Source organism: Trypanosoma rangeli (assembly GCF_003719475.1).
Source record: "Trypanosoma rangeli strain AM80 chromosome Unknown Tra_15.4_contig_00041, whole genome shotgun sequence".
NCBI classification, from domain to species: Eukaryota; Euglenozoa; class Kinetoplastea; order Trypanosomatida; family Trypanosomatidae; genus Trypanosoma; species Trypanosoma rangeli.
The window spans coordinates 9,311-28,792 of NW_021705786.1; the positions used below are offsets into that span (position 1 = coordinate 9,311).

Here is a 19,482-nt window from a genome sequence, read left to right on the forward strand (position 1 = left end):
TGATGCATCACGGCGGCCTCGCGCGAGACTTCCTCCAGGTCATTGCCCTCCAGCACAAGTTCGTCCTTCACAATGGAGGGGTCTGTGCGGTAGACCTTGACGCTATCGGATATGAGCTGCCGGCGAACACGTTTCTCCCCAAGGAAGTTGCGGATCTCCACAAGCTGATTCTCCACAGAGACGGAGATGGGAAAGTGCGCGTAGGCAAATCGAATCTTGAAGCGGAAGCCCTTTGTCACACCCGTGAACATGTTGCGCACGTGCGACAGTGCCGTGTTGATGGTGGAGTTATTGATCTTTGTGCCAAACCAACGGACGGCGGTGAAGGTGCGGAACTTCTTGTTCACACGGAAGTCCAGCTGCAGGTGACGGAGGTCCTTTGTGAGTGTGCCGCGCTTACCCTTGACGGTGACGACGCGGTCCTTTACGGACACCTCAACGCCCTCCGGGAAAGTGATGCGATCCTGCGCCCTGATCTTCATGCCTGCGCGTGCACTGACTCACTTACTTTCACCCGTGTGGGTTCTGCTTCGTCTGTGCGTAAAGTGTGGGAGGATAGGCAAAGTAAAGTGCCCTGGACCCTCTTCTTATTCCCTGTGTCCTTCGTCTGTGTGCGTGAATGTTGGAGGCACGCAGGAGCCAGCAAGGACACGCCGCAACGCACAAAAAGAAGAAAAGTGGAACGTCCACGGCAAGAAGAGGGGTGCGGGATGCAACAGATACATAGAAAGACAAAGTAGAAGATTTACACACACGCGGTCGCACGCAAACCACAAGGGCATCGTACTGTAGTCGGCAGACACGTACACACCGACGCAGCCGCAATGAACTCTACCACGCAGTCGCGCACTTATGTAATCAACAAGAACAAAAACCGCGACTTTATTCACCCCTCTTAGATGTAAGAAAAGCCAAAAGGCATCTACGGAAGAACAAAAAAGTGGAAAGTCAACAACTCCAACTGGCCGCCGCTGTGGGCAAAAAAAATATAAAATGATGGGTGGCGATGGCGACGATGGGTGCGAGAAGGGAAGCTGGGGTTGATGGTGCAAACACGCACAGAGACAGAATAATATCAGCGGAAGCTTTTACCTTTTTGTTTTTTTGTTTCTTCTATTACTGCTTCTTCTTCTCTGTGGGTTTCCTTGTCTATTCTTCTGCCTGTTGCTCTCCGCTCGTGGAGTCTCTTGCTCAATCATATGTGCACAATAAAAACGACAAGAGAGCAAACACACACACACACACACAACAACAACAACAACAACAAAACAATATGTATCTATCCACCACCCTCCTTTTCTTGGTGGCTTGCCTGTCACTTCGATGCCGGCACCGCCGCTGCTCTGGAGGGAGGCATGCGGGGTGCGGGTGGAGTGACTTGTAGGTGGGTGGGGCGGGGGAGGAAGTCAGCGAAAAGAAAGACGGCATTGCCACTGGGGAGTCAAAGGAGGGAAACACAAAAACAAGGACAAACGCGGTGCAGTCGTGGAAGACAGAAGAAAAAATGCTTCTTTCACCCACCTGTGCGAGTGCAGAAAAAAAAAAACACCTCCGGGCTCCAATTTCCCTCATTTTGTGTGTATGTGTTTTGTTTTTTTGAAGGTCTCTTCTTATTTTTGACGTTTGATTTCATTCTGCACCCACGTACCATCGCCATCACTTTTCATCATCGCCGCAGGGAATAAAGTCAAACCCGGGTACAATCAGCCCTGTATTTGGCACACTCTATCGTTGAAGCACGGAGGGAGGTCAAACAAATAAATAAATTGGCATAGTACAGGTGGCGCGTGCGCGAGTGTCTAGGCAAGACGAGGGAGAGAGAGAGGCAGTGGGAGAGTGAGTGAGGGTGGGGACGACCGCGGTAGCAGTCCCACGCCCCCTCCTAACCTTCCTCTTTCCTCCTTCGCATACTCACGCACCTTCTACGCCGCCACCATTCGTTCCAAGTCATTTTTTTTTGTTTTTGTTTTTGTTTTGTTTTGTTTTTCTAAATTGTTGGCCCGGGAGTAGACTGAGGCATGACGCGCCCCTCCATCCCTACCACCTCACCGCTGACATGCAGCCGGTGGAGCGGAAACCACTGAAGGGGCGAGGGAGGAAAATCCAAACACGCTGGAGAAAAAAAAAAAAATCTTTCTCTTTTTATCTCACACACAAACAACAACAACAAAAAAAAAAACGAAAAAACGAGGCCTCACTCAGCTTCCGCCTACCGCGTTACTCACATAGACAGGCTTTTTAAATGCAGTGGCGGGACTACAGGGTGATCTAGCTGTGGCTGTTGCCCCAATGATGTCCGTGCGGATGTGTGTGACGTGACGGACTTCAAAGAAAACGGAGTATCGGCGGCAGTACTTTCACCTACGGTGCGAGCCCCCTTCCCTGAAAAGCGCATCGGTGTTCTATTCAGTGTGCTCGGCGTCCGCGAGAGGGCCACAGGGAAAGATAGCGGTGGCATCGTTGAACCTGCCGTCAGTTTGCTCCTTGTGAGCTTTGCGAGCGGCTTCTGCCCCTGGTTGCCCTCGCTGGTGCTTCGCTGCCGCAGATTTTTTAACACATACGGGTCGTAGAACGACCTCGACAATGCCGACGCCGGGATGGAGGGCTTCGGAGAGTTCAAATGTCCTCCACCACTGGTGCGCGTGGACAATCCTTCCGAAGACCGCCTCCCAGTGATGCGGCTGCTTAACTGCGATGCACCCGTCGTATTTGTGCGGGTAAACAGTGTGGTACGGGTACGACGGAACGAATGGCCCGGCGGCGCTGCAGCGGCAGGCCTCTTTCTCTTGCTTGACACGGCACTCTCCACTTTTGCCGAGTGACACGGGGTTGGGGTGGGGCTTTGTTTGGGGTTGCACAGCTCTGCCAGGGCGGCGAAGCTCGGCACATCCGTCTTTGCACGCGCGAAGCACGCGACCCTCGCCGCCGGTTTTGGGTGCCACGGATCGGAAATATTCACTGCGCTCGTGTTACGACCAAAGTTAAGGGCAGAACCACTTCGGGCCATCGCTGAGCTTGCCACAAAGGCGACATCATTGTCGGAAGCAGGTACCACTAACGCCGTCGCACGTCGTCCAAACTTGCTCCCCGCGATGGCTGCACCCTTATCTGCAGATGACTTGCGTTGCGATAGTCGCTGTGTTGCGCTTCGCAGTGGGGTGAGGGTGGTGGTGGTGGAACGTTCAAGAGTCATTGTGTCCGTCTCACTCCAACGTGGAGACAACCCTACCCGCGCGTAGGTTTGACTGCGTTGAATCGTATTAAAAGTAAGGGCAGCTGTGTTCTCCTTTAGCACACGTGCAAGATTGCTACGTTTTGTTTTGTCTGACAGCTTCTCAAGAATACGACAGCTCTCTGTGACGCTGGTATCATTGCTGACTGTGGGCATATACGCAGTGTCGGAGGAGCCATTCTTCCCAGGTAGTACAAGTCGAAGAGTGGAAGTTGCGTTGGTATTGACAGGACTTTCCTGTCGAGCCATCCGTGCCAGTTGCATAACACGCTCCATGTTGCGAATGAGCTCCATGTAGCTGGCGTGCTCAGCCTTGGCGGAGAGATCCCAGTGGTCGTACCAAATAAGCAGGCCGTCGAGTGCGTTACCGGCGCGCCGGCGGCGATGATCTATGAGGCCGGACAACACGTCACTTTCCTCCACGGGCCATTTGCCGCCAATGCGCTGCGCCTTGCCAGCAATCTCTGCCACCACCTGGCGCAGTTCATGCATAAAAGTGCGAAACTGTGCCTCCGGTCGCAGTTGCACGGCAGCCACCAAAAGGCCAAACTTATGCAGGCGCTGGCGATTAAGGACGTACAACTCAATCTTGAGGCGATCCATTATGATGCGCAGGCAGACACGAATCAGCGCCGTCACTTCATCAGGGAAACGGAAGTCCGGTGGGAACACGGAGTATCCGTTGCCCCCTTCGTAACCCTCCATGGCTGCCGCGAGCAACCCCTCAATGCGATCGCGCAACTTGCCCACGTCTCTGAAGCCCTCAATTCCTTCCAGCGCGACGCGATCTCGCACAAATGCCAGGACCGTGCGTAACTCATTGTCCTTCGACGCAAGCGCAGTAGAAAGCTTGTTGCACTCTGCCTCCTGCTTTTCAATAAAACGCCGATGCTCCTGCAGCAATAAGTCAGTGTTGTTCACAGTTTTTTTCTTTACAGCTGTCTTCCTCTGCTTCGCCGCATGTAACGCCTCGACAGCCTCTGCGCACTGCTGCTCCGCCACGGCGAGCATCTCACACTTCTCCGTATACTGCGCCTTGATCCTCTCCATTTCATCAACTGTCAGATTCAGGTTATTCTCCTTATCCCCCACCTTCTCAAGTTCTTCCTTTTCCGTGCGAAGGCGTTCCACGAGGTCCTTGTATCCTTGCACCTGCGCCTCGTACGCCCTAATCTCTTCCATAAAGCGCAGGTTTTCATTCTCAAGCCCCGCTGTTATTTTCTCAAGAGCTACGACCGATTCAAAGGCGGTTTCCTTTTCAAAGCGGTCTATCGCATCCACCGCAGCGACTGTTGATTCATGCTTGCCAAGGAGTTTCTTGGCTCGTGCCACATTGCTCTCCACCCGCAGTTCATCCCACGGCACTTGGCCACTCATAATTCCTGCCTCTTCGCCTCCGACGTCGTCCTTGTCGCTGCTCTTGACGTCACTGAACCTGAGGGCAAGACGTTGCATGGCACGTCGTTTCCACATGTGAGCAAGCCGCTTCAGCGCTCGGTTCTCTTCCGTCATGTGTGCGAGGCGTTTATCAAGTTCCGCCTCATTAATAGTGCTCATCTCCGCAAGTGCATCTTCCGCATTGCCAAGGAACGTTTCCAGTGAATTGATCTCCCGCTGCAGAGTGGCATTCTCCTTTGTGGTGTCTGAAAAAGCTTCTGCAACCTCCTTCAACTCATCCTCCATCTGCGCCCGGTACAGTTCGTGCTCTGTGTTCGCGTCCTGCGCAATACGTAGCTTACTCTCCATAAGGTTGAGCTCCTCACGCAGGTCCTCCAGAGTCTGTTCAAGTGCCCAAATACGCTCGCAGAGTACACGCTCACGCTTGGCTGCGTGGTATCGCTCCCGCACTCCTTCAGAGGTTGAAAAGTAGACTTGCATCTTGCCCATCCCATCCAACTCGGAATCTTTGCGGTGCTTTAGCAGAATCTCATCTGCTGTAGGCGCATTTTCCACCTTCACTACAGCTGGTCTTTTCTCTTTGGTAGAACCGTCTTGGTGCGTGGTGAGGGCAAGATCCTGTTCCGCCCCAGTCACCACACCCATGACTGGTGCACCTGGGCTCACATTCTCCTCAGTGCCGCTCACACTTAACTCAGCCGAGAGGGAGGACATCACCATGGCCGATGAGTTCTTCAGGGCGCGAGTCGTCAAAGTTGCCAATGTCAGCGGGTTTTGTTTTGGAGGCGTATCCCTATCTAACTCTGCCAGACGACGTTCAAGTTCCTCATATTCGGCATTATGTTTCAGTAGATCTTTGTAGAGCATTTGGTTCTCCTCTACACAGTCTTCAAAGCGGTGGGGGTTGACGCTGTATTCATGACGAAGAGACGGTGAAAAAGAATTACGGTGAAAGGCACGGGCCGCCGCGTGGACCTGCTGAGGTGTGACGAGGGGGGCATCCATCTCTACAATGTCCAATGGCTTGACAGGGCTGGGTGAAGATGAGAGGTCCCTTTCACGGCGGTGGACTGATGCCATTGACGCCATCCGTAACCGTGACTCGGCCTCACGTTGGCATTGGTATTCAATCGTTATGGCTTGTTCCTGGCACATCTCAAGCAGCTTGGCCTTTTCGCGCAGCAGCTGCTCCACGTCCCCACTTTCCTGCGACTGCCCATCTGAAAGGGAAATTGAGACCCTTAGATCACCTGTTGTGACTCTCATGTCCGCTCTGCCGCCGCGTGCGAGACAGCTGGTGTCCACGTAGTGAAATGTTAACAAATCCTGCTCTGCATCCTCGCCGACGTTGTCAAGAAAGACGCTCACAACATCCCCATGCTGTAGCTGTCGGCGGTCCCCGCTATTTAGTTTGAGACCGTTGACTTGACACTCCACCGCATCGTCTGAGGCTGCATTCGTGCCATCCGGTGGAATATGCCGTATCCAATACCGCCGCTCGCACGACCGCTGCGAGACTAGCTCAAATTCAATGGTACCATAGTCCCGCTTCTGCTGGGACCACCCTTCACCCTGCTGCGGCTGGACCTCTAAGATCTGTGCAGGGTGCATCATGTCAGTGAGGCGAAATTGCGTGACCTCCTTCGTGAGTGACGTGACGCCAATGCAGCCACCTTCCAGACAGGAGCCACCGATGCCAGCCACGCTGGTGTACTTTCGGTGTGCCGTGACAACCAACGGTACGGCGCCAACCGCGGGGGCGGCAATGACAGCTTCCGTTGCGGCACTCACACTGCCCTGCTTCGGTGGTACAGCGATGCACCCTCGCGCCACACTAGCTGCCTTCGCTAACTGGGGGGCATCGTCCGCAGCATCTTCCGCCACATCATTGGCATTCGTGTTAAATTTCCTCATTAAAAACTCAACATGATGTTTCAGCTGTGTATTTTCCTCTCTGAGTCGTGCATTTAGTTCCAGCAAATTGGAGCGTGTTTGGAATGTCCTGTTAACCGTGGGGCGGTTACGTATCTTACGTACATCCCTCGCGTACTGAAGTGTGGCGCATGACTCTTGATAACAAAACGAAACAGGGGCAATGGTGGCAATCATAAACGTTTTGCTGTTGCCGCCCAAATTATCCTTCAACACCATCGTCAGCAATGAATCGCGGTAGTTAACGTACTTCGCCCCGTGGGAAATTTCATTAATGACCCGCGCCAAAGTGGCGAGTGACTGATTGATTTGAATACCCTCGTCGCGACTCTTTCCGTCCGTCTTGGCTGTTTTTTGCCGTTCACTGCCGGCGAGGTCGACGAGGTTGAGCGTCGCATTCAACTCCACAGACTCCTTTGTGATGCGGTTGGTGCGCCACTGGGTGACGCGGACCTGAAGCACAGCGTGGCTGCGGCTGCTGCGCGCATTCATCCCCGTCTCCCCCGTCTGCCGGCGGCGCAGGCCCAGCTCCAGCAGCGGGTACGCCTTCTCCGCCGACGCCACCGTCTGCTGCTGGAGATCGTGAATGGTCATCGTCTCCTCCTTTCGAAACGTGTCGCGCAGAAAAGACACACGTAGCGGTCCCTTGCGAGAGAAAAGGCAGTAAACCTCATTGTGGTAGATCTCAAAGAAGGAGAGCTGAACGCGGTAGGAGTACTCCGTGGCGCTGTCGTCCTGATAGCCTCGGCGGATGCCCTCCAAGCGCTGGAAAAGATCGTCAATCGTGCGTGGCACCACGCCCGGGTCATGACGAAGGCATGTGGTGTCGCCAAACAATGTGAACGTCTTGCCGCTTCCCGTCTGACCGTACGCAAAAACGCACGAGTTGATGCCCTCCACTGCCGCATTTACCGCATGCACCGCTGTGGAGAGATACACGTCCTCCTGTGTGCCGTACCCCGGAGGACGAATGAAGTCACTGTCACGGATCAACGGCATCTGCAGCATAGACTCCGCATCCATGGAGGTGAGGCACTTGTCGTACTCAAAGTAGCTTGCGGTGGCTGTTGAAGTCAGAAACCGCCTTGCAGGGTTATTCACCTTACCTCCACTGCTACGGGCGGTGAGAAGCTGCACCAGGCCATCTGCGTCCCGTGCCACGCTTGCTGCGTCATCAATGGACCTTGGGTCATGCAACACAACAAAGTTCTCGAGTGTGGAGACACAAATGCGCTGGGCATCCCGAATATTGTTCCGCGCTGAGCGTTGCATGGTGGAGTTATTCACGGCCATGCCTGGCACTGTGGCGACATCACGAACGCGCACGCAGACAAAGATGTGCCCGTCATCTGGGTAGTCATGCGTCATGACAACCGTCAAACTGTCTAGAGCCGGTTTTCCTCCTCTTCCTCTTGGCTGCTGCCGCTAATGTTGGTGAGGATGATGATGCTTACGCCGGTGAACACAATAAACTACTCTTCGCAAAAACAAACAGACAACCGCCCTCCTCTTCCAAGAGCGTCTTGTTGTTTTTAATCTTTTTCTTTTCTTATTCTAGCTTTCGCCCACTCTAATCTTAACCCTGCGTCCCGTGACTGTTTCCAGAAATGAAGCGCACACAGTTGTGTGTGCGTGCGCACGCCAATAACTTAACACGTACAGAAAGGGATGGGTGGGTGGGAAGGTGGCGATCACACTGACGGACCCCAAGAGGCAACGGCCACGGAATTAATTTTCAGCGAGAAGGACTGAGAAGCGCAGTGGGCTTCACGTCCCTCCCTCTTTTTCTTCCTTTTTTCTCGTGTGTGTATGTGTGTATTGGGTGCCAGTGACTTGCCCAGTTTATACACGCCGCGCCGTCTTTGGGTCTTCTTTGTTTGTATTTTGTTTCTTCACGTTTGCGTGGGTTATCACCTACCGTAATGGTTGAATGGCCACACGTGCAGGGGGAAGTCACTGAGCGTCGATGGAAGAACTGAAGGAGCGTAAGCGCCCACAGTCTTCTGGTGAACTTTCCTTCAGATACCAAAGCGCGTTAGCAAGTGAGAGAGCAAGTAAGAGGAGGCCAAATAAGTGGATGAGTGAGTGAAGGCAACGTGCAACGGAGACACACACACACTTGTAGCATGTTTACATGCACTGGACCAAAAACAAAGGAGAAGGCGGAGGGCGGAGTATGAAATATAAACTGGACGCATTCACTGGAGAGATAAGAGATCACTGAGGGTTCCAGGGTTATACATATTACACACAATCAATTTGTGCAACGCATACCAAGGATAAGAAGGAGCGAGAACAATACTCAAACAAACAAAAAACAAAAAGTGAGATAAAATGAGGACTGTATCAAGCAATCAAACATTAAATACAGACAAGTCGAAAATACACACCAACGTACAGCATACCTACACGCACTCTCTCTCTCTAACCCTTAAAAAAAAAAAAAAATCAAACATGTCCGCGTAGAAAAGAGGGCTACATATTACTTCCTCCTCATTGCTGTCATTTAGCACAGTAAATAGGCACATGACAGTTCCACCCATCACTGCCGTTCACCATTCATGGTCGCAGCATTCACACAGTTCGTTTTCGTGATCTACAACTGCACTTATAGAGAAAAAAAAAGTCATGTACATACTGTAGCTGTAATATTGTTTACAAATCCATTGCAGCTGCACAGCTGTTGGTACGTAATCAATGAGAGAAAAAAGGGGGAACCAGGGCAAAAGAGAAAAGTGGGGCTTTCACCACGACAAATTATTTTCTTCTTGCACTTTGCCCTTTCCACGTGAGAAAACCGTGACACACCGGTCACTGCGGCGCACCGACAAAGCGGGAGGGTTCTGCGGAAAGCTCATCAAGTTTCTCTCCGCCAAAGTGCGGAACCTCCACATCACTGCTTGCTCTCGACCTCACCGCGTGATTGGGTGGACTCACACCCAATAATGTGATGTGGGTAGCCTGCTCACGCGGAGTTTTCAAAATTCCCGGCAGCATCATCGGAGACACCTCGGACATGGGGAAAAACCCGCCAGGAGGAGTCTCATTACTGCCGCCTATAATGTTTGCTCCCGCTGCAGTCCAGCCATTCTGTACCGGCAACGCGTTAAGCGGCCGGGGTTGCCCATGAAGGTGTGGGGCAGGCAAATGCGCTGACGGTGGCACTGTGGTGGGGCACGCTGTTGACGGCGGCATAGGTGCCGCAGCACCTTGACTACGTCGCACCTCAGATTCTAAGGTGCGCTGAATATCCAAATGATTGGTTATCATGTCGCGTAGCTGGGCGTCGTAGTGAACGGCTCCATGCAAGGGGCTCAGTTGGTGTGGTGTGGATAGGACCGGTGCTGACCACGCAGGTACGTTCACCTGCGAGGAGACAGCGGACACCGCGGGATCGTAGGATGCAGCATCAAAGAGCGATGGATTGAGTGAAAAGGGTGGAGGAGGTGGGAAGAGTGCAGCCGACACATTCGCGGCGGGCCCACTTTTTGACAGATCCGTAAATGGTGGGGCCTGCGGCACATAAAACTGACGAGGCAATTCCGCCTCCTCCTTCTCCGAGGAAACCGCTAAGGGGTTCGACCCCCTACTGCCGCCAGTTCCAGGCCGCGCTCCAGCCGAAGTCCGCCCAGTGTTCTTTCCCTCAGCTTCTGCCAGCAATTCAGCTTCCTGCGCCTTTCGCTTCTTCTTTTCTTTTATCAGTTTCGAAAGATCCTCCTGCAACTGCGTCTCGCTGCTCTTTCCCATCAAACGCACTCTTTTTCGGCCCGTCAACCTCTCCATCGCCTCCTCCTGCTCGCGCTCAATGTCCAACCGCTCCTTTTCAGCTAGCTGCATCCGCTCCAGTCGCGCCAGCTCCTCCTGCTGTCGTTCCTCCTCTCTCACTAACTGCCTCTCCCGCTCCTGTCGAAGCCGTCGCTCTTCACACAGGCGCACGTTTTCCTCCTGAACTTGTATGGCTTGCTCTCTCGCCCATCTACGCGCAATCATCTCATCGTCCTCCTGCGGATACGGGGTGACGGAGCCCCGCGCCGGCCGCAACCTTGGCCCTTGCTCGTCATTGTTGCCCTTGCACGTTTGACTAGAAGGATTTCTATTGAAATAGGTCTGATGGTCGCGCGGTGGCGAAACGACATGCAACAAGGGCCTTTGCGGCATTGATGGAGACACCGAGAGAGGTGGCAGTGATGTTGGTGGTAAAAATGTGGGTAGGTCGCTACACGGCACGGCGGTGGAAGGATATGGCGCAAGCTGCGGCGTAGAAACGAGACCCACCGCATCAAGTGGACGAAATCGCCGTGGAGACCTTTCCACAACTGCGGGACGCGACAAAACGGGCGTCGTGCCGAGCGTAGAAAGCGCAGAGGGAAACTGAATGGGCTGCGGAAACACGTCATTCCTTTGGAAGTTGATATTGCCTTGCAATGGCAGGAGTTTCGCGGGTGGTGCAGCGGAGATCACATTCGGCGCAAACCACGGCTTCCTTTGCTGCAGTGTTTCTTGATATTGGCGTTTCTGCAGCTGTGGATATTGCTGTTGCTGCAGCTGTGGATATTGCTGTTGCTGTTGCTGCAGCTGTGAATATTGCTGCAGCTGCTGCTGCTGGAAAGACGGGTGCTGCTGTGCCAATTGCCACGAAATGGGGTTCACGTCGGGTCGTCGCGACGGAAACCGTCGGGCCCCGTAGACGTGCTGCACAACCACAACCGGCTGAGGATCAACTTCATACTCCTCTTCGTTGTGCCCAATTTTTCCCGCCAGCTGCTGTCGTCTCTTGCGCTGCGCATACAGCATGTCGTCCCCACCACCTCCACCCGTATTTCGCTGGTGAAATACTGCAGCTTCGCCTCGTACTACAGGCGTTCTACTGTTCACTACTACACTTGGACCCCGCCAAGCTCAAGAGAGGCGGAACACGTAGTCTACTTTCCACAGGTGCAGAGGACAAACAAACAAACACACACACACACACACACACAAGGCAATCCCAAAGGGGATGAACCTAGAAAAAGACACGACCAAACGACAAAAACCAAGAACAAAAAAAGTTCATGATGCCTTCGTGCAGCCTCACTTACATACACATACGTACATACCATACACACACAATAATCATCACCACCGCTGGGATGCATTCCACCAGCAGCACAACAGGGAGAGTAGTGGAGAGGCAAAGACAAAGCAGCAGTAAAAAAGAAAAAAAAGTAACCCCATCGTCTCTCCTGCAGGCTTTTTTTTTTATCTTTGCTCTGTACATTTTGAAGGATCTCGAGTGCACACGGGACGCACGCAGACAGGAGAGAAGACGTCAATAGAAGAGAGCAGCGTCCCTACCACCTTCCTCCATTTTCTCCTCCTCCTCCTCCCACAGGGGCAGACACAAACTTTCTTTCCTTCCTTCCTGTGTTGCACACCATCGTGTGCCTCGGAGGCAACGAAGATAGGGAAAAAGAGTCGTTGAGGTAGCAAGAGTCAGGAAAACAGTGGAACACACACATGTGCAGCAAAAACGAAACATACCACCTCCTTTTTCATTGCCTCCCCGCTTTAGATTGTAGGCAACGCAATCATCTGCTCCAGTTGGTTGCGTTTGTGCACCCCCTCCTTCTTGATGGCCGCTATTTCGTCCCCATGCAACTTTTCTAATATCAGCATCTGCTCCTCCCCCTTGGCAGAAATTTCGTCACACTGTTGCCGCAGGAATTTTTCCTCCTCAGTCAACTCCTCCGCACGCCGCTTCAGAGTTTCAATGTCCTGCTGTACCCGACTCGTGTCTTTCTCGCCCTTGAGTGCCAAGCGAAAGGCGTGTCCGACACGAGACTCAAACAATTCCCGGTGCGCCGTCTGGGCGGCCGTGCGCTCGGTGTGAATTTTGAGCAACAGCAGTCCCCGCTCCCAGCACTCCGCGGTCACCTGGCGAATAACTTCTAAGAAGCACTCCGCCAGCAGCAGGGAGCGCTGGGGAGAGATGGTGCAGCGCTGGACCCCCAGCTCCTTCATGCGACGGCGAAGTTTATTGTGGGTCTCAACGGTTTCGGTGCGGGAGACGGGGTACGGACTCCCGTGCTGCACCCACAGCACCCCAGCCTCGTCACGCCACGCACGTGGGGTGATGAAGGAGTCAATCACGATACGCACGTTGGGGTCGACGGGGCGCTTGTCGAGAGGAACCCTGAGGCGTTGGCGGAGCTTAAGCGAGCGTTTGGGATCGGACAACGCAAACGGGATATCGTACCGAATGAGAGCCACGTCGGGGTTCGCAGGTCCATCAACAAAAACGTACTTGCGCCTACCGGCATCCGTCGCCTCCAGCGACGCCACACCTCCTGCTGTTGTCACCCCAGCGGCCTGCTGCAACACGAGTTCGGTGACTGCGCGTGCCGTCATCGTCCCTTCCTTCTTTAACCCTCAATCCGCGCCTGCAGCTGTGGCTGCTACTTCCAATGTTTTTTTTTTCTTCCTTGTTTTGTTTTCTGCGGCGGCACAAGTCTACCCTCTAAAACAGGCTGCAAAAATAATTAAGGAAGGAGAAAGATGCATGAGCGATACCGCAGCACACAGCGTGAATGCCACCCGCTCCATTGCACAACCATAGACACGCTTGCACGTATGACACCACACATGGGGACAAATATACCTGAGCGACTAGTCACCCCACAGAGTAGAAAAAGAGGTATACCGAAACCCACATAGACACAAGGCCTCCACGGTTCGAAGCAACACGCATCCGTTGAAGGACGGAAGGACGGGAAGGGGGGGGGGGGGGGGGGGAGCGGCGGCAACAGATCCACCTCACAGACGCTTGCCATTCTCCGCCACCGACCATGCCAGGCCGAACCCGTCGGCGCTAGTAGTACACTAACTCCCGCATGCTGCGCGGTACATTCGCCGGGGGCTCCACGGTGTTCAAAAAGTTGTAATCATCCACCGTCGTCGAAAGGATCTCTGCGGAGGCATCAAAGTACGATAACTCAAGAAATCGTTCGTAGTGGTGCACGTGAGAGCGAACATTATACAACCGCATAAAACGTTCGTAGATTTTCTGTAATTTCTGCGCAATGGAGCAATGATTGGAGAGCATCAGCACGGAATCCCGGTGTCCCAAGGGACTCACACTGCAGAGAGCTGTTTTGAATCCCTCCTCGTTCCAGTATACCAACTTTTGCCTCGCGCGAATGCGTGGAATATTACGGGCCAAGTCACCCACAGTAATCTGCGGCCCACGGGCAATGAGGGCTGTGGCCAGGCAGGTGCCCGCGTCCCGTGTTAGCGCAGACTGCGTACCCTCGGAGACATCGACAAACTGGTGGTCCTTCTCCAAGCAGGCCTTAAGCAGCAAATCCACAGAACGCGGTCCGGCAGCCGCTGAATATCGCGCAACGTTAAGTGGAGCAACGGCGGACGTGAAAAATAGGAGTCGTGGATAGGGGACGAGGTTTGTAGTAATTTCATTGATATCCATGTTCAGCGGACCAGGGAACCGCATCGCACACGTCAGGTTACTTAGCAAATGTGCTACAAGCGCGTTCATGGAGTCATAAGGCAACTTTGTCATGGTCGGCTGCGCCACGCTGTAACTGTGGACATCCGGCACCCCGCCACGTACCACTTCCCCGGCTGCATTAGTTACAGTCTTGCGCCCCAGTGCGGTATCCGCCATGCGGGCGAGAGCGTCATTGTCTAACGGCAGCACCGCATCTGCGTGCTCAATGAGCTCGCGAAGGGCAAAGGCGGTGTTGTACGGCGCCGTCACCACGTCATCCACCGTTCCCGGCATCACCACAGGACAGATACGAAAAATGTGTGGAAACTCGTCCTCAAGCATCCCCAGCACACGTGTGCCTAAACCGGAACCGGTGCCGCCGCTCAGCGAGTGCATCACAAGAAAAGACTGAATGCTGTCACAGCGCTCAACCTGCCCCCGAACCGACTCTGAAATGCTATCAATATATTTGTCGCCGTATTCCATGTGTCCTACTGCCCAGTTGTTTCCCGCCCCACCCACGTCGGAGACAAAAAAAGTGGCATCAAAGAGGTTCTGCAGCGGTCCACGCAACATGGAGCGCAGCACGCCCTCCTCCATGTCAATCGCGACACAACGTGCCCTCAGTGTTGTGCTTTCATCTCTTCCCACAGGCCCCGAGATAAAAAGTGCGTCGCGGGCGTCAGGGTACTGCGGGTTGGCCTTCTGCTCCTGCAGCATGACATCCCACCACTTGAGACCAATCTGGTTGCCACACTGGCCGACTTGAATGGACACGATCTCGCGCGGCATCTCCCGTCTCACTCACACCAGCAAAAAAAACAGCAACAACAATAAAATATCACTAAACACCGCCACTCTTTTCCCTTCACTCTCTTTCTCTACTTCTATGATTTGCCTTTTTCTTTGAAAAGGAAAAATAATAGTGTTATTATTGGCTTCTCTCTTCGTGTGTGTGTGTGTGGGTGTGTGGGTGGGTGGGTGGGGAGGTCCCTGCTCTGTTGCACGACACGCTACCCTCACTTCCCGCACGAAATAAAGTCCACAAAAGAATGGAACTGTTTCCGCGTGCACAAAGAAAGAAGGAAGAAGAAGGAGTGGTTCACAAAAAAGGAAATTCAACACATACGTGCATGATGCATGTGATATGTGGCGCGCAATAAAGTATATACAATAAACCTGCGTCTTCATGGAAATGTAATATTATCTATGTATGTGCATCTTTGCTCTAACGTCCAGCCATCCATTCCGCGTCACAAGAGGTCATCTTCTAACGTCCTCAGTTGTCGCTTCACAATCTCCACGTACTCACGAAGACGTGCCTCACTTTGTTGTACCCTCTCCTGGGTTGCATCAAACCGTTTAAGCAGCGCTGTCAGTGCAAGGCGCTTCTTACCTGTCATTTTGGGACTACTGCCACTCATTTCATTGCTCTGGTGCTGAATGGCTGCAACCACCTGCCTCCGCTTTAGTTGCAGTTGCTCTGCCTGCGCAAGAACGCCGGCGTGTTGCGTCCGCAGCAGGTGAAGCTGATCTCGCAGCTCCTGCATAAGCGCCTCACGCGCAGTCCGAGGACGTGGCCTGGTAGAGCGTTTTTCCTCTGGCGACTGCGTTGTGGTTGCCTTTGCGCCTTTATGCCGCGACTGTCGCAGCGGCGGTGATGGCGATGGCAATGATGACGCGGGTGTCCTGGGTTCAACCACATTCACAGTATTCGTCTCACGCTGCTTCCAGTGACGCAGAGGCTGCTGCGCTCGTTTCCTCGCCGAGGAGTAGCTGAGGGAAGAGCATGGAGAAATGGAGCGCCGCTGCGTTGGTGGCAGCTGCTTCTCCGCTGATGCGATAGTGCAACGCGCAGCCGCACCACTCCCGTGACGTTCGTCGTGATCATCGCCGGAGCTGGCGGAGTCGCAATCCGACCATGTGGAGCCGGAAGAGGCAGAGGCTGGCACCGGAAACATTTCACCGCGGTGGTCGTTGCGTGTCAAAGCAACCGACTTCAAGAGGCCACGCGCACTCGCAAGAATGCGGTTAACGTCCGCCGTTGAGAGCCGCGCTCTCACAGGCCCCTCACCACCGCCGCCGCCAACGTGCTCCGCCTGCGGTGATTGATACTCCGGTGACAAACGCCTGTCAATTCGAACTGCACCTGGTGATGACGAAAAGGAAGTCGCGGGGGCCGGAGACGTCGTTGGTGCGGCGCCGCCATCACCACCACCCCCCGGTGGAACGCGCTCATCCGTCAGCGGTGAAACCACCACCATCGGCTCTTCACACTCCGGAAAAGACGGCCCTGCCTGCGGCAGTGTACCCTCCTCGGCGTGTCGCCCGAGCTTCGCAAGCACCTCATTTCGCTTCTCCTGCAGGGACACAGACGTGTGCGGCACGGCCACCTCGTGCAAAGGTGGAGGCAGCGTTCGACTGCGACTCCGTGCCGGTGACGCTAAACCGCCTGCCTCGTTGCGAGGCAGGCGGCCACGCGTATCCCTGTTATCGCTGTTCAAGTTGAGCTCAGCGCCGTGATGATGGCTCGAGGAAGTACTCAACAATGGCACCTCACTATGCGTCACGGATGCGGCGGCCGTGTTGCTCAGCACTAACGCCCCCTCAGACGTCAAGAGTCGCTTCTTTAAAAAGAGAATATTTTCTTCAAGCTGCTCGCATCGCGTCCTTGCTGCCCGTTCCCTCTCCCTCCATACCTGATTCTCCTCCTTCAGCTCTCTCGCCGCCCGCTTCCAGCGTTGCCTCTCCTCCTTCATATCAGTTAAAGCGGCACGCAGATGATGGTTATCTTCCATGCGAGCAGCCAGCCTATCTTTAAGCAACTGTATCTCATTGACGTCATCACATCGCCCGGCATTTGGTGTCTTCTCAACACGACCCTCAATTTCTTCGTCACACGTGGAGGTAGAGGCGGTATGCGTCGGCTGGAGTGGTGATGATGGTCTCTCGTCCGCGGAATCCCCATGTGTGGAAGAGCATCGGCTACGACACGAACCGTTGATACTGCTACAAACGCCGCTCGCTAAGCGCTCAACTAACAAAGGCACCGAGCCTAGCAAACGCTCCTGCATGCCCATAATCAAACTGTCCTTTGCTTCCAGCAATCGCAATAGTCGTGCGTTCTCCGCAGCGATGTTGGATGTAAACTCCATTGGCCCGCGCTCCTTACTTGGCGCCCTATTTTCATTCATGGCAGCCTCGCTGTCCACAAACTGAGAAAGCTGCAGTGCTGGCGGCGACTGTGACGCGTCGTCATTGACGAATTCCCCTCCACCCGTGTCATGCGTATGTCGCAACGAACGATGTGCGTTCAGGAAGAGCTGCAGCCGCGCTTTCGTCTGCTCTTCAAGGCATCTTGCCAGCGGCGGTGGCGGTGAGGCACACACCTCTCCCATCCCCGCTGTGCAGAGCGAGGGTGAACGAGGATTGGCACTCTGAGGCGAAACGTCACCATCGCACGCCGGCTGCAGCAAAATATATGACTGCCGCTCTTCTTGCGGCGGCTCCCCACACGCAGATTTATTGGGAACCATCTCCCACCCACACGACTTGGGCGATGGTGAGAGTTCAACATCTGGGGACTCGTGACTGTTGCTGCGGCGGCATTCCTGCATGTGATAGGTGTGAAGTAGTCGCTCCAGGGATCGCCCGCAGCCTTCAGCTGTTGGAGACTGCAGTGACGCCTCTCGGGGAGCCGAGCATGAGGGACGAAGAGTGCTTGGCGGTGAAAGCGAGACTGACACACGCCCCCCCGCAGCATCGTCCCTTTGAAGCACGTCGAAACCCCCGTCCGTCGAAGCAGGGAGGGCTTCAAATGATGACGCAGCGGTTGGGGTCAGGGGGTCGTAAATCTTTCGCAGAGCCATCGCCAGAAAGACAACAATGTGCTGCTTACTAGTCATCACATCCTCAAGCTGCTCCAGAAACCGCAATGCCGCATCATGTGGACGCGGCTCGCGAGATCCACACGGTTCCGCCCCATCCTCCGCCATCGTTGACACGGGGTAGTGGTAAACGGTGTTATTCTTCGCAGACGGCAGTGCAAACAGCTGTGCCAACTGCGTCCCCAGTGCGTTTATCGCCTCCTCCTGCAGTTGGGCGAGGCCCATGAACTGCTCCCGCAACGAGGCGACCCGGCCGCAGGACTCCAACAACACTCCAGAACTCCCAACGCCGCCTCCGCCACCCGCAGCAGTCCCTTCCAGCCCCTGTCGAAAGCAAGACTGAAACGGTAGCAAGATACTCTCAATGGACTCAGACAACCTTGGGTTGAGACCGGAGTGCTTCACCTCAAAAATACGTAGCCGCACGACTTCGCGGTCCACATCGTCAAAGGGAACAGCAGGCGGATGACATGCCTCATCTCCGTGTTTGAGCGTAGGAAAAAGGCGCTCGCGTAGTGTCGTAAGCAGGGTTACACTCTCTGCCTGCGTCTTTTGCACCCGCACCAGAAGATCCAAACATTGACGCAGCGAAAAAGACCCCACCGACTGTTCGGTGGCGTTCAAAGAAGAAGACGAAGAGGCGGAAGATGACAAAGCCAAGCCCTGCGCTGTTGTACATGACGGTTTCTGGGGCAATACTCGACAACTTTCGGCATGACTGTTGACGTGGCGCTCGACTAGTGGAAGCGTGTTCTGCCCCACGGCATTTTTCGCCGGCGAGGACAGGTCCGAAGTGTGCATCAGGCACTGCATACTCCCTATACTTCCCAACCTTCCGCAACCTCCAGGGAGGCGACAACCACCGTGCTTTGCTCCGCAGACACACGATCCGAGCGTAGCAGTGGACGCCGCCTCCAGGCCGCCCTACCCTGCCCTCCCCCTCCGCTCGCCACAAAAAGGAAAGAAAAATTTTTTTAAATAAAATTTCTTTACGCCCTTTTTGAGCGCAGGTGTGTGAGGGAAGATAATGGGAGGTGAGAAAGTCTAAGGGGTTAAATGAAGAGGAGGAAAGAGATGTGCTCCACACGTGAGGGTCATCGTATCTCAAGCGTACCAAGAGCAACTTGCACGAGACTCCGCAGACAGTGAAAGTGAGAAATAGAGAGAAATAGAGAGAGAGAGAGAGTGACTGAGTGCGGGGTTAAAGTGAAGGTCAAACTCCGTCACGTGGAGACGAAGCAAACCACGGAAGAAATCAATCAATCAAACAAATAATAATAATGATATGGGGCATCGCTGAGACGCAATACGTTTGTCACTAAAAAATGACATATTCACAATAAAATAGGTAGCTGCTATTCAAGAAGAGAAAGCGGCGGGGAGGCGCATCATCGCGGCACCGTCCCCGTCAGTTGCACCCCCCCCCCGGCTTACCTTATTGCTCGTACAGTTGTTTCTATCTGCACCCTACACATTCTACCCACTAGACTAGGCGTTTCCCACAGGCATCCCACTCGATCCTCTACCCATTCCCTTCACTAAAAGCTACA

At 54.1% G+C, this 19,482-nt stretch overlaps 6 protein-coding genes across 6 annotated transcripts, besides 12 other annotated features; all 6 read right to left on the reverse strand.

The window, feature by feature from the left end:
- Positions 1-2: 2 nt before the first annotated feature.
- Positions 3-482, reverse strand: TraAM80_01910 (large subunit ribosomal protein L9e; the record flags this gene model as incomplete). Its single annotated transcript, XM_029378935.1, has 1 exon — positions 3-482. A coding segment is annotated over one exon (480 nt), but the record flags the coding sequence as incomplete, so codon positions are not given.
- Positions 483-1,205: 723 nt separating this feature from the next.
- Positions 1,206-1,272: a microsatellite.
- A 538-nt stretch (positions 1,273-1,810) lies between these two features.
- Positions 1,811-1,841: a microsatellite.
- A 109-nt stretch (positions 1,842-1,950) lies between these two features.
- Positions 1,951-1,987: a microsatellite.
- Positions 1,988-2,153: 166 nt separating this feature from the next.
- Positions 2,154-2,187: a microsatellite.
- Positions 2,188-2,221: 34 nt separating this feature from the next.
- Positions 2,222-7,930, reverse strand: TraAM80_01911 (putative kinesin; the record flags this gene model as incomplete). The annotated part of the gene is made up of 1 exon (XM_029378936.1): positions 2,222-7,930. One exon carries the CDS (start codon positions 7,928-7,930, stop codon positions 2,222-2,224), a length of 5,709 nt encoding a protein of 1,902 aa, XP_029241165.1.
- Positions 7,931-8,085: 155 nt separating this feature from the next.
- Positions 8,086-8,118: a microsatellite.
- Positions 8,119-9,373: 1,255 nt separating this feature from the next.
- Positions 9,374-11,356, reverse strand: TraAM80_01912 (uncharacterized protein; the record flags this gene model as incomplete). Its single annotated transcript, XM_029378937.1, has 1 exon — positions 9,374-11,356. One exon carries the CDS (start codon positions 11,354-11,356, stop codon positions 9,374-9,376), a length of 1,983 nt encoding a protein of 660 aa, XP_029241166.1.
- Positions 11,357-11,506: 150 nt separating this feature from the next.
- Positions 11,507-11,541: a microsatellite.
- A 93-nt stretch (positions 11,542-11,634) lies between these two features.
- Positions 11,635-11,668: a microsatellite.
- A 223-nt stretch (positions 11,669-11,891) lies between these two features.
- Positions 11,892-11,928: a microsatellite.
- Positions 11,929-12,109: 181 nt separating this feature from the next.
- Positions 12,110-12,949, reverse strand: TraAM80_01913 (dynein arm light chain; the record flags this gene model as incomplete). The annotated part of the gene is made up of 1 exon (XM_029378938.1): positions 12,110-12,949. The coding sequence occupies one exon, from the start codon at positions 12,947-12,949 to the stop codon at positions 12,110-12,112; it is 840 nt and encodes a 279-aa protein (XP_029241167.1).
- Positions 12,950-13,314: 365 nt separating this feature from the next.
- Positions 13,315-13,341: a microsatellite.
- Positions 13,342-13,409: 68 nt separating this feature from the next.
- TraAM80_01914 (putative epsilon tubulin) lies at positions 13,410-14,837 on the reverse strand (the record flags this gene model as incomplete). The annotated part of the gene is made up of 1 exon (XM_029378939.1): positions 13,410-14,837. The coding sequence occupies one exon, from the start codon at positions 14,835-14,837 to the stop codon at positions 13,410-13,412; it is 1,428 nt and encodes a 475-aa protein (XP_029241168.1).
- A 157-nt stretch (positions 14,838-14,994) lies between these two features.
- Positions 14,995-15,031: a microsatellite.
- A 267-nt stretch (positions 15,032-15,298) lies between these two features.
- TraAM80_01915 (uncharacterized protein) lies at positions 15,299-18,745 on the reverse strand (the record flags this gene model as incomplete). The annotated part of the gene is made up of 1 exon (XM_029378940.1): positions 15,299-18,745. The coding sequence occupies one exon, from the start codon at positions 18,743-18,745 to the stop codon at positions 15,299-15,301; it is 3,447 nt and encodes a 1,148-aa protein (XP_029241169.1).
- Positions 18,746-19,072: 327 nt separating this feature from the next.
- Positions 19,073-19,121: a sequence feature (GA-rich).
- Positions 19,122-19,185: 64 nt separating this feature from the next.
- Positions 19,186-19,214: a microsatellite.
- Positions 19,215-19,482: the final 268 nt, after the last annotated feature.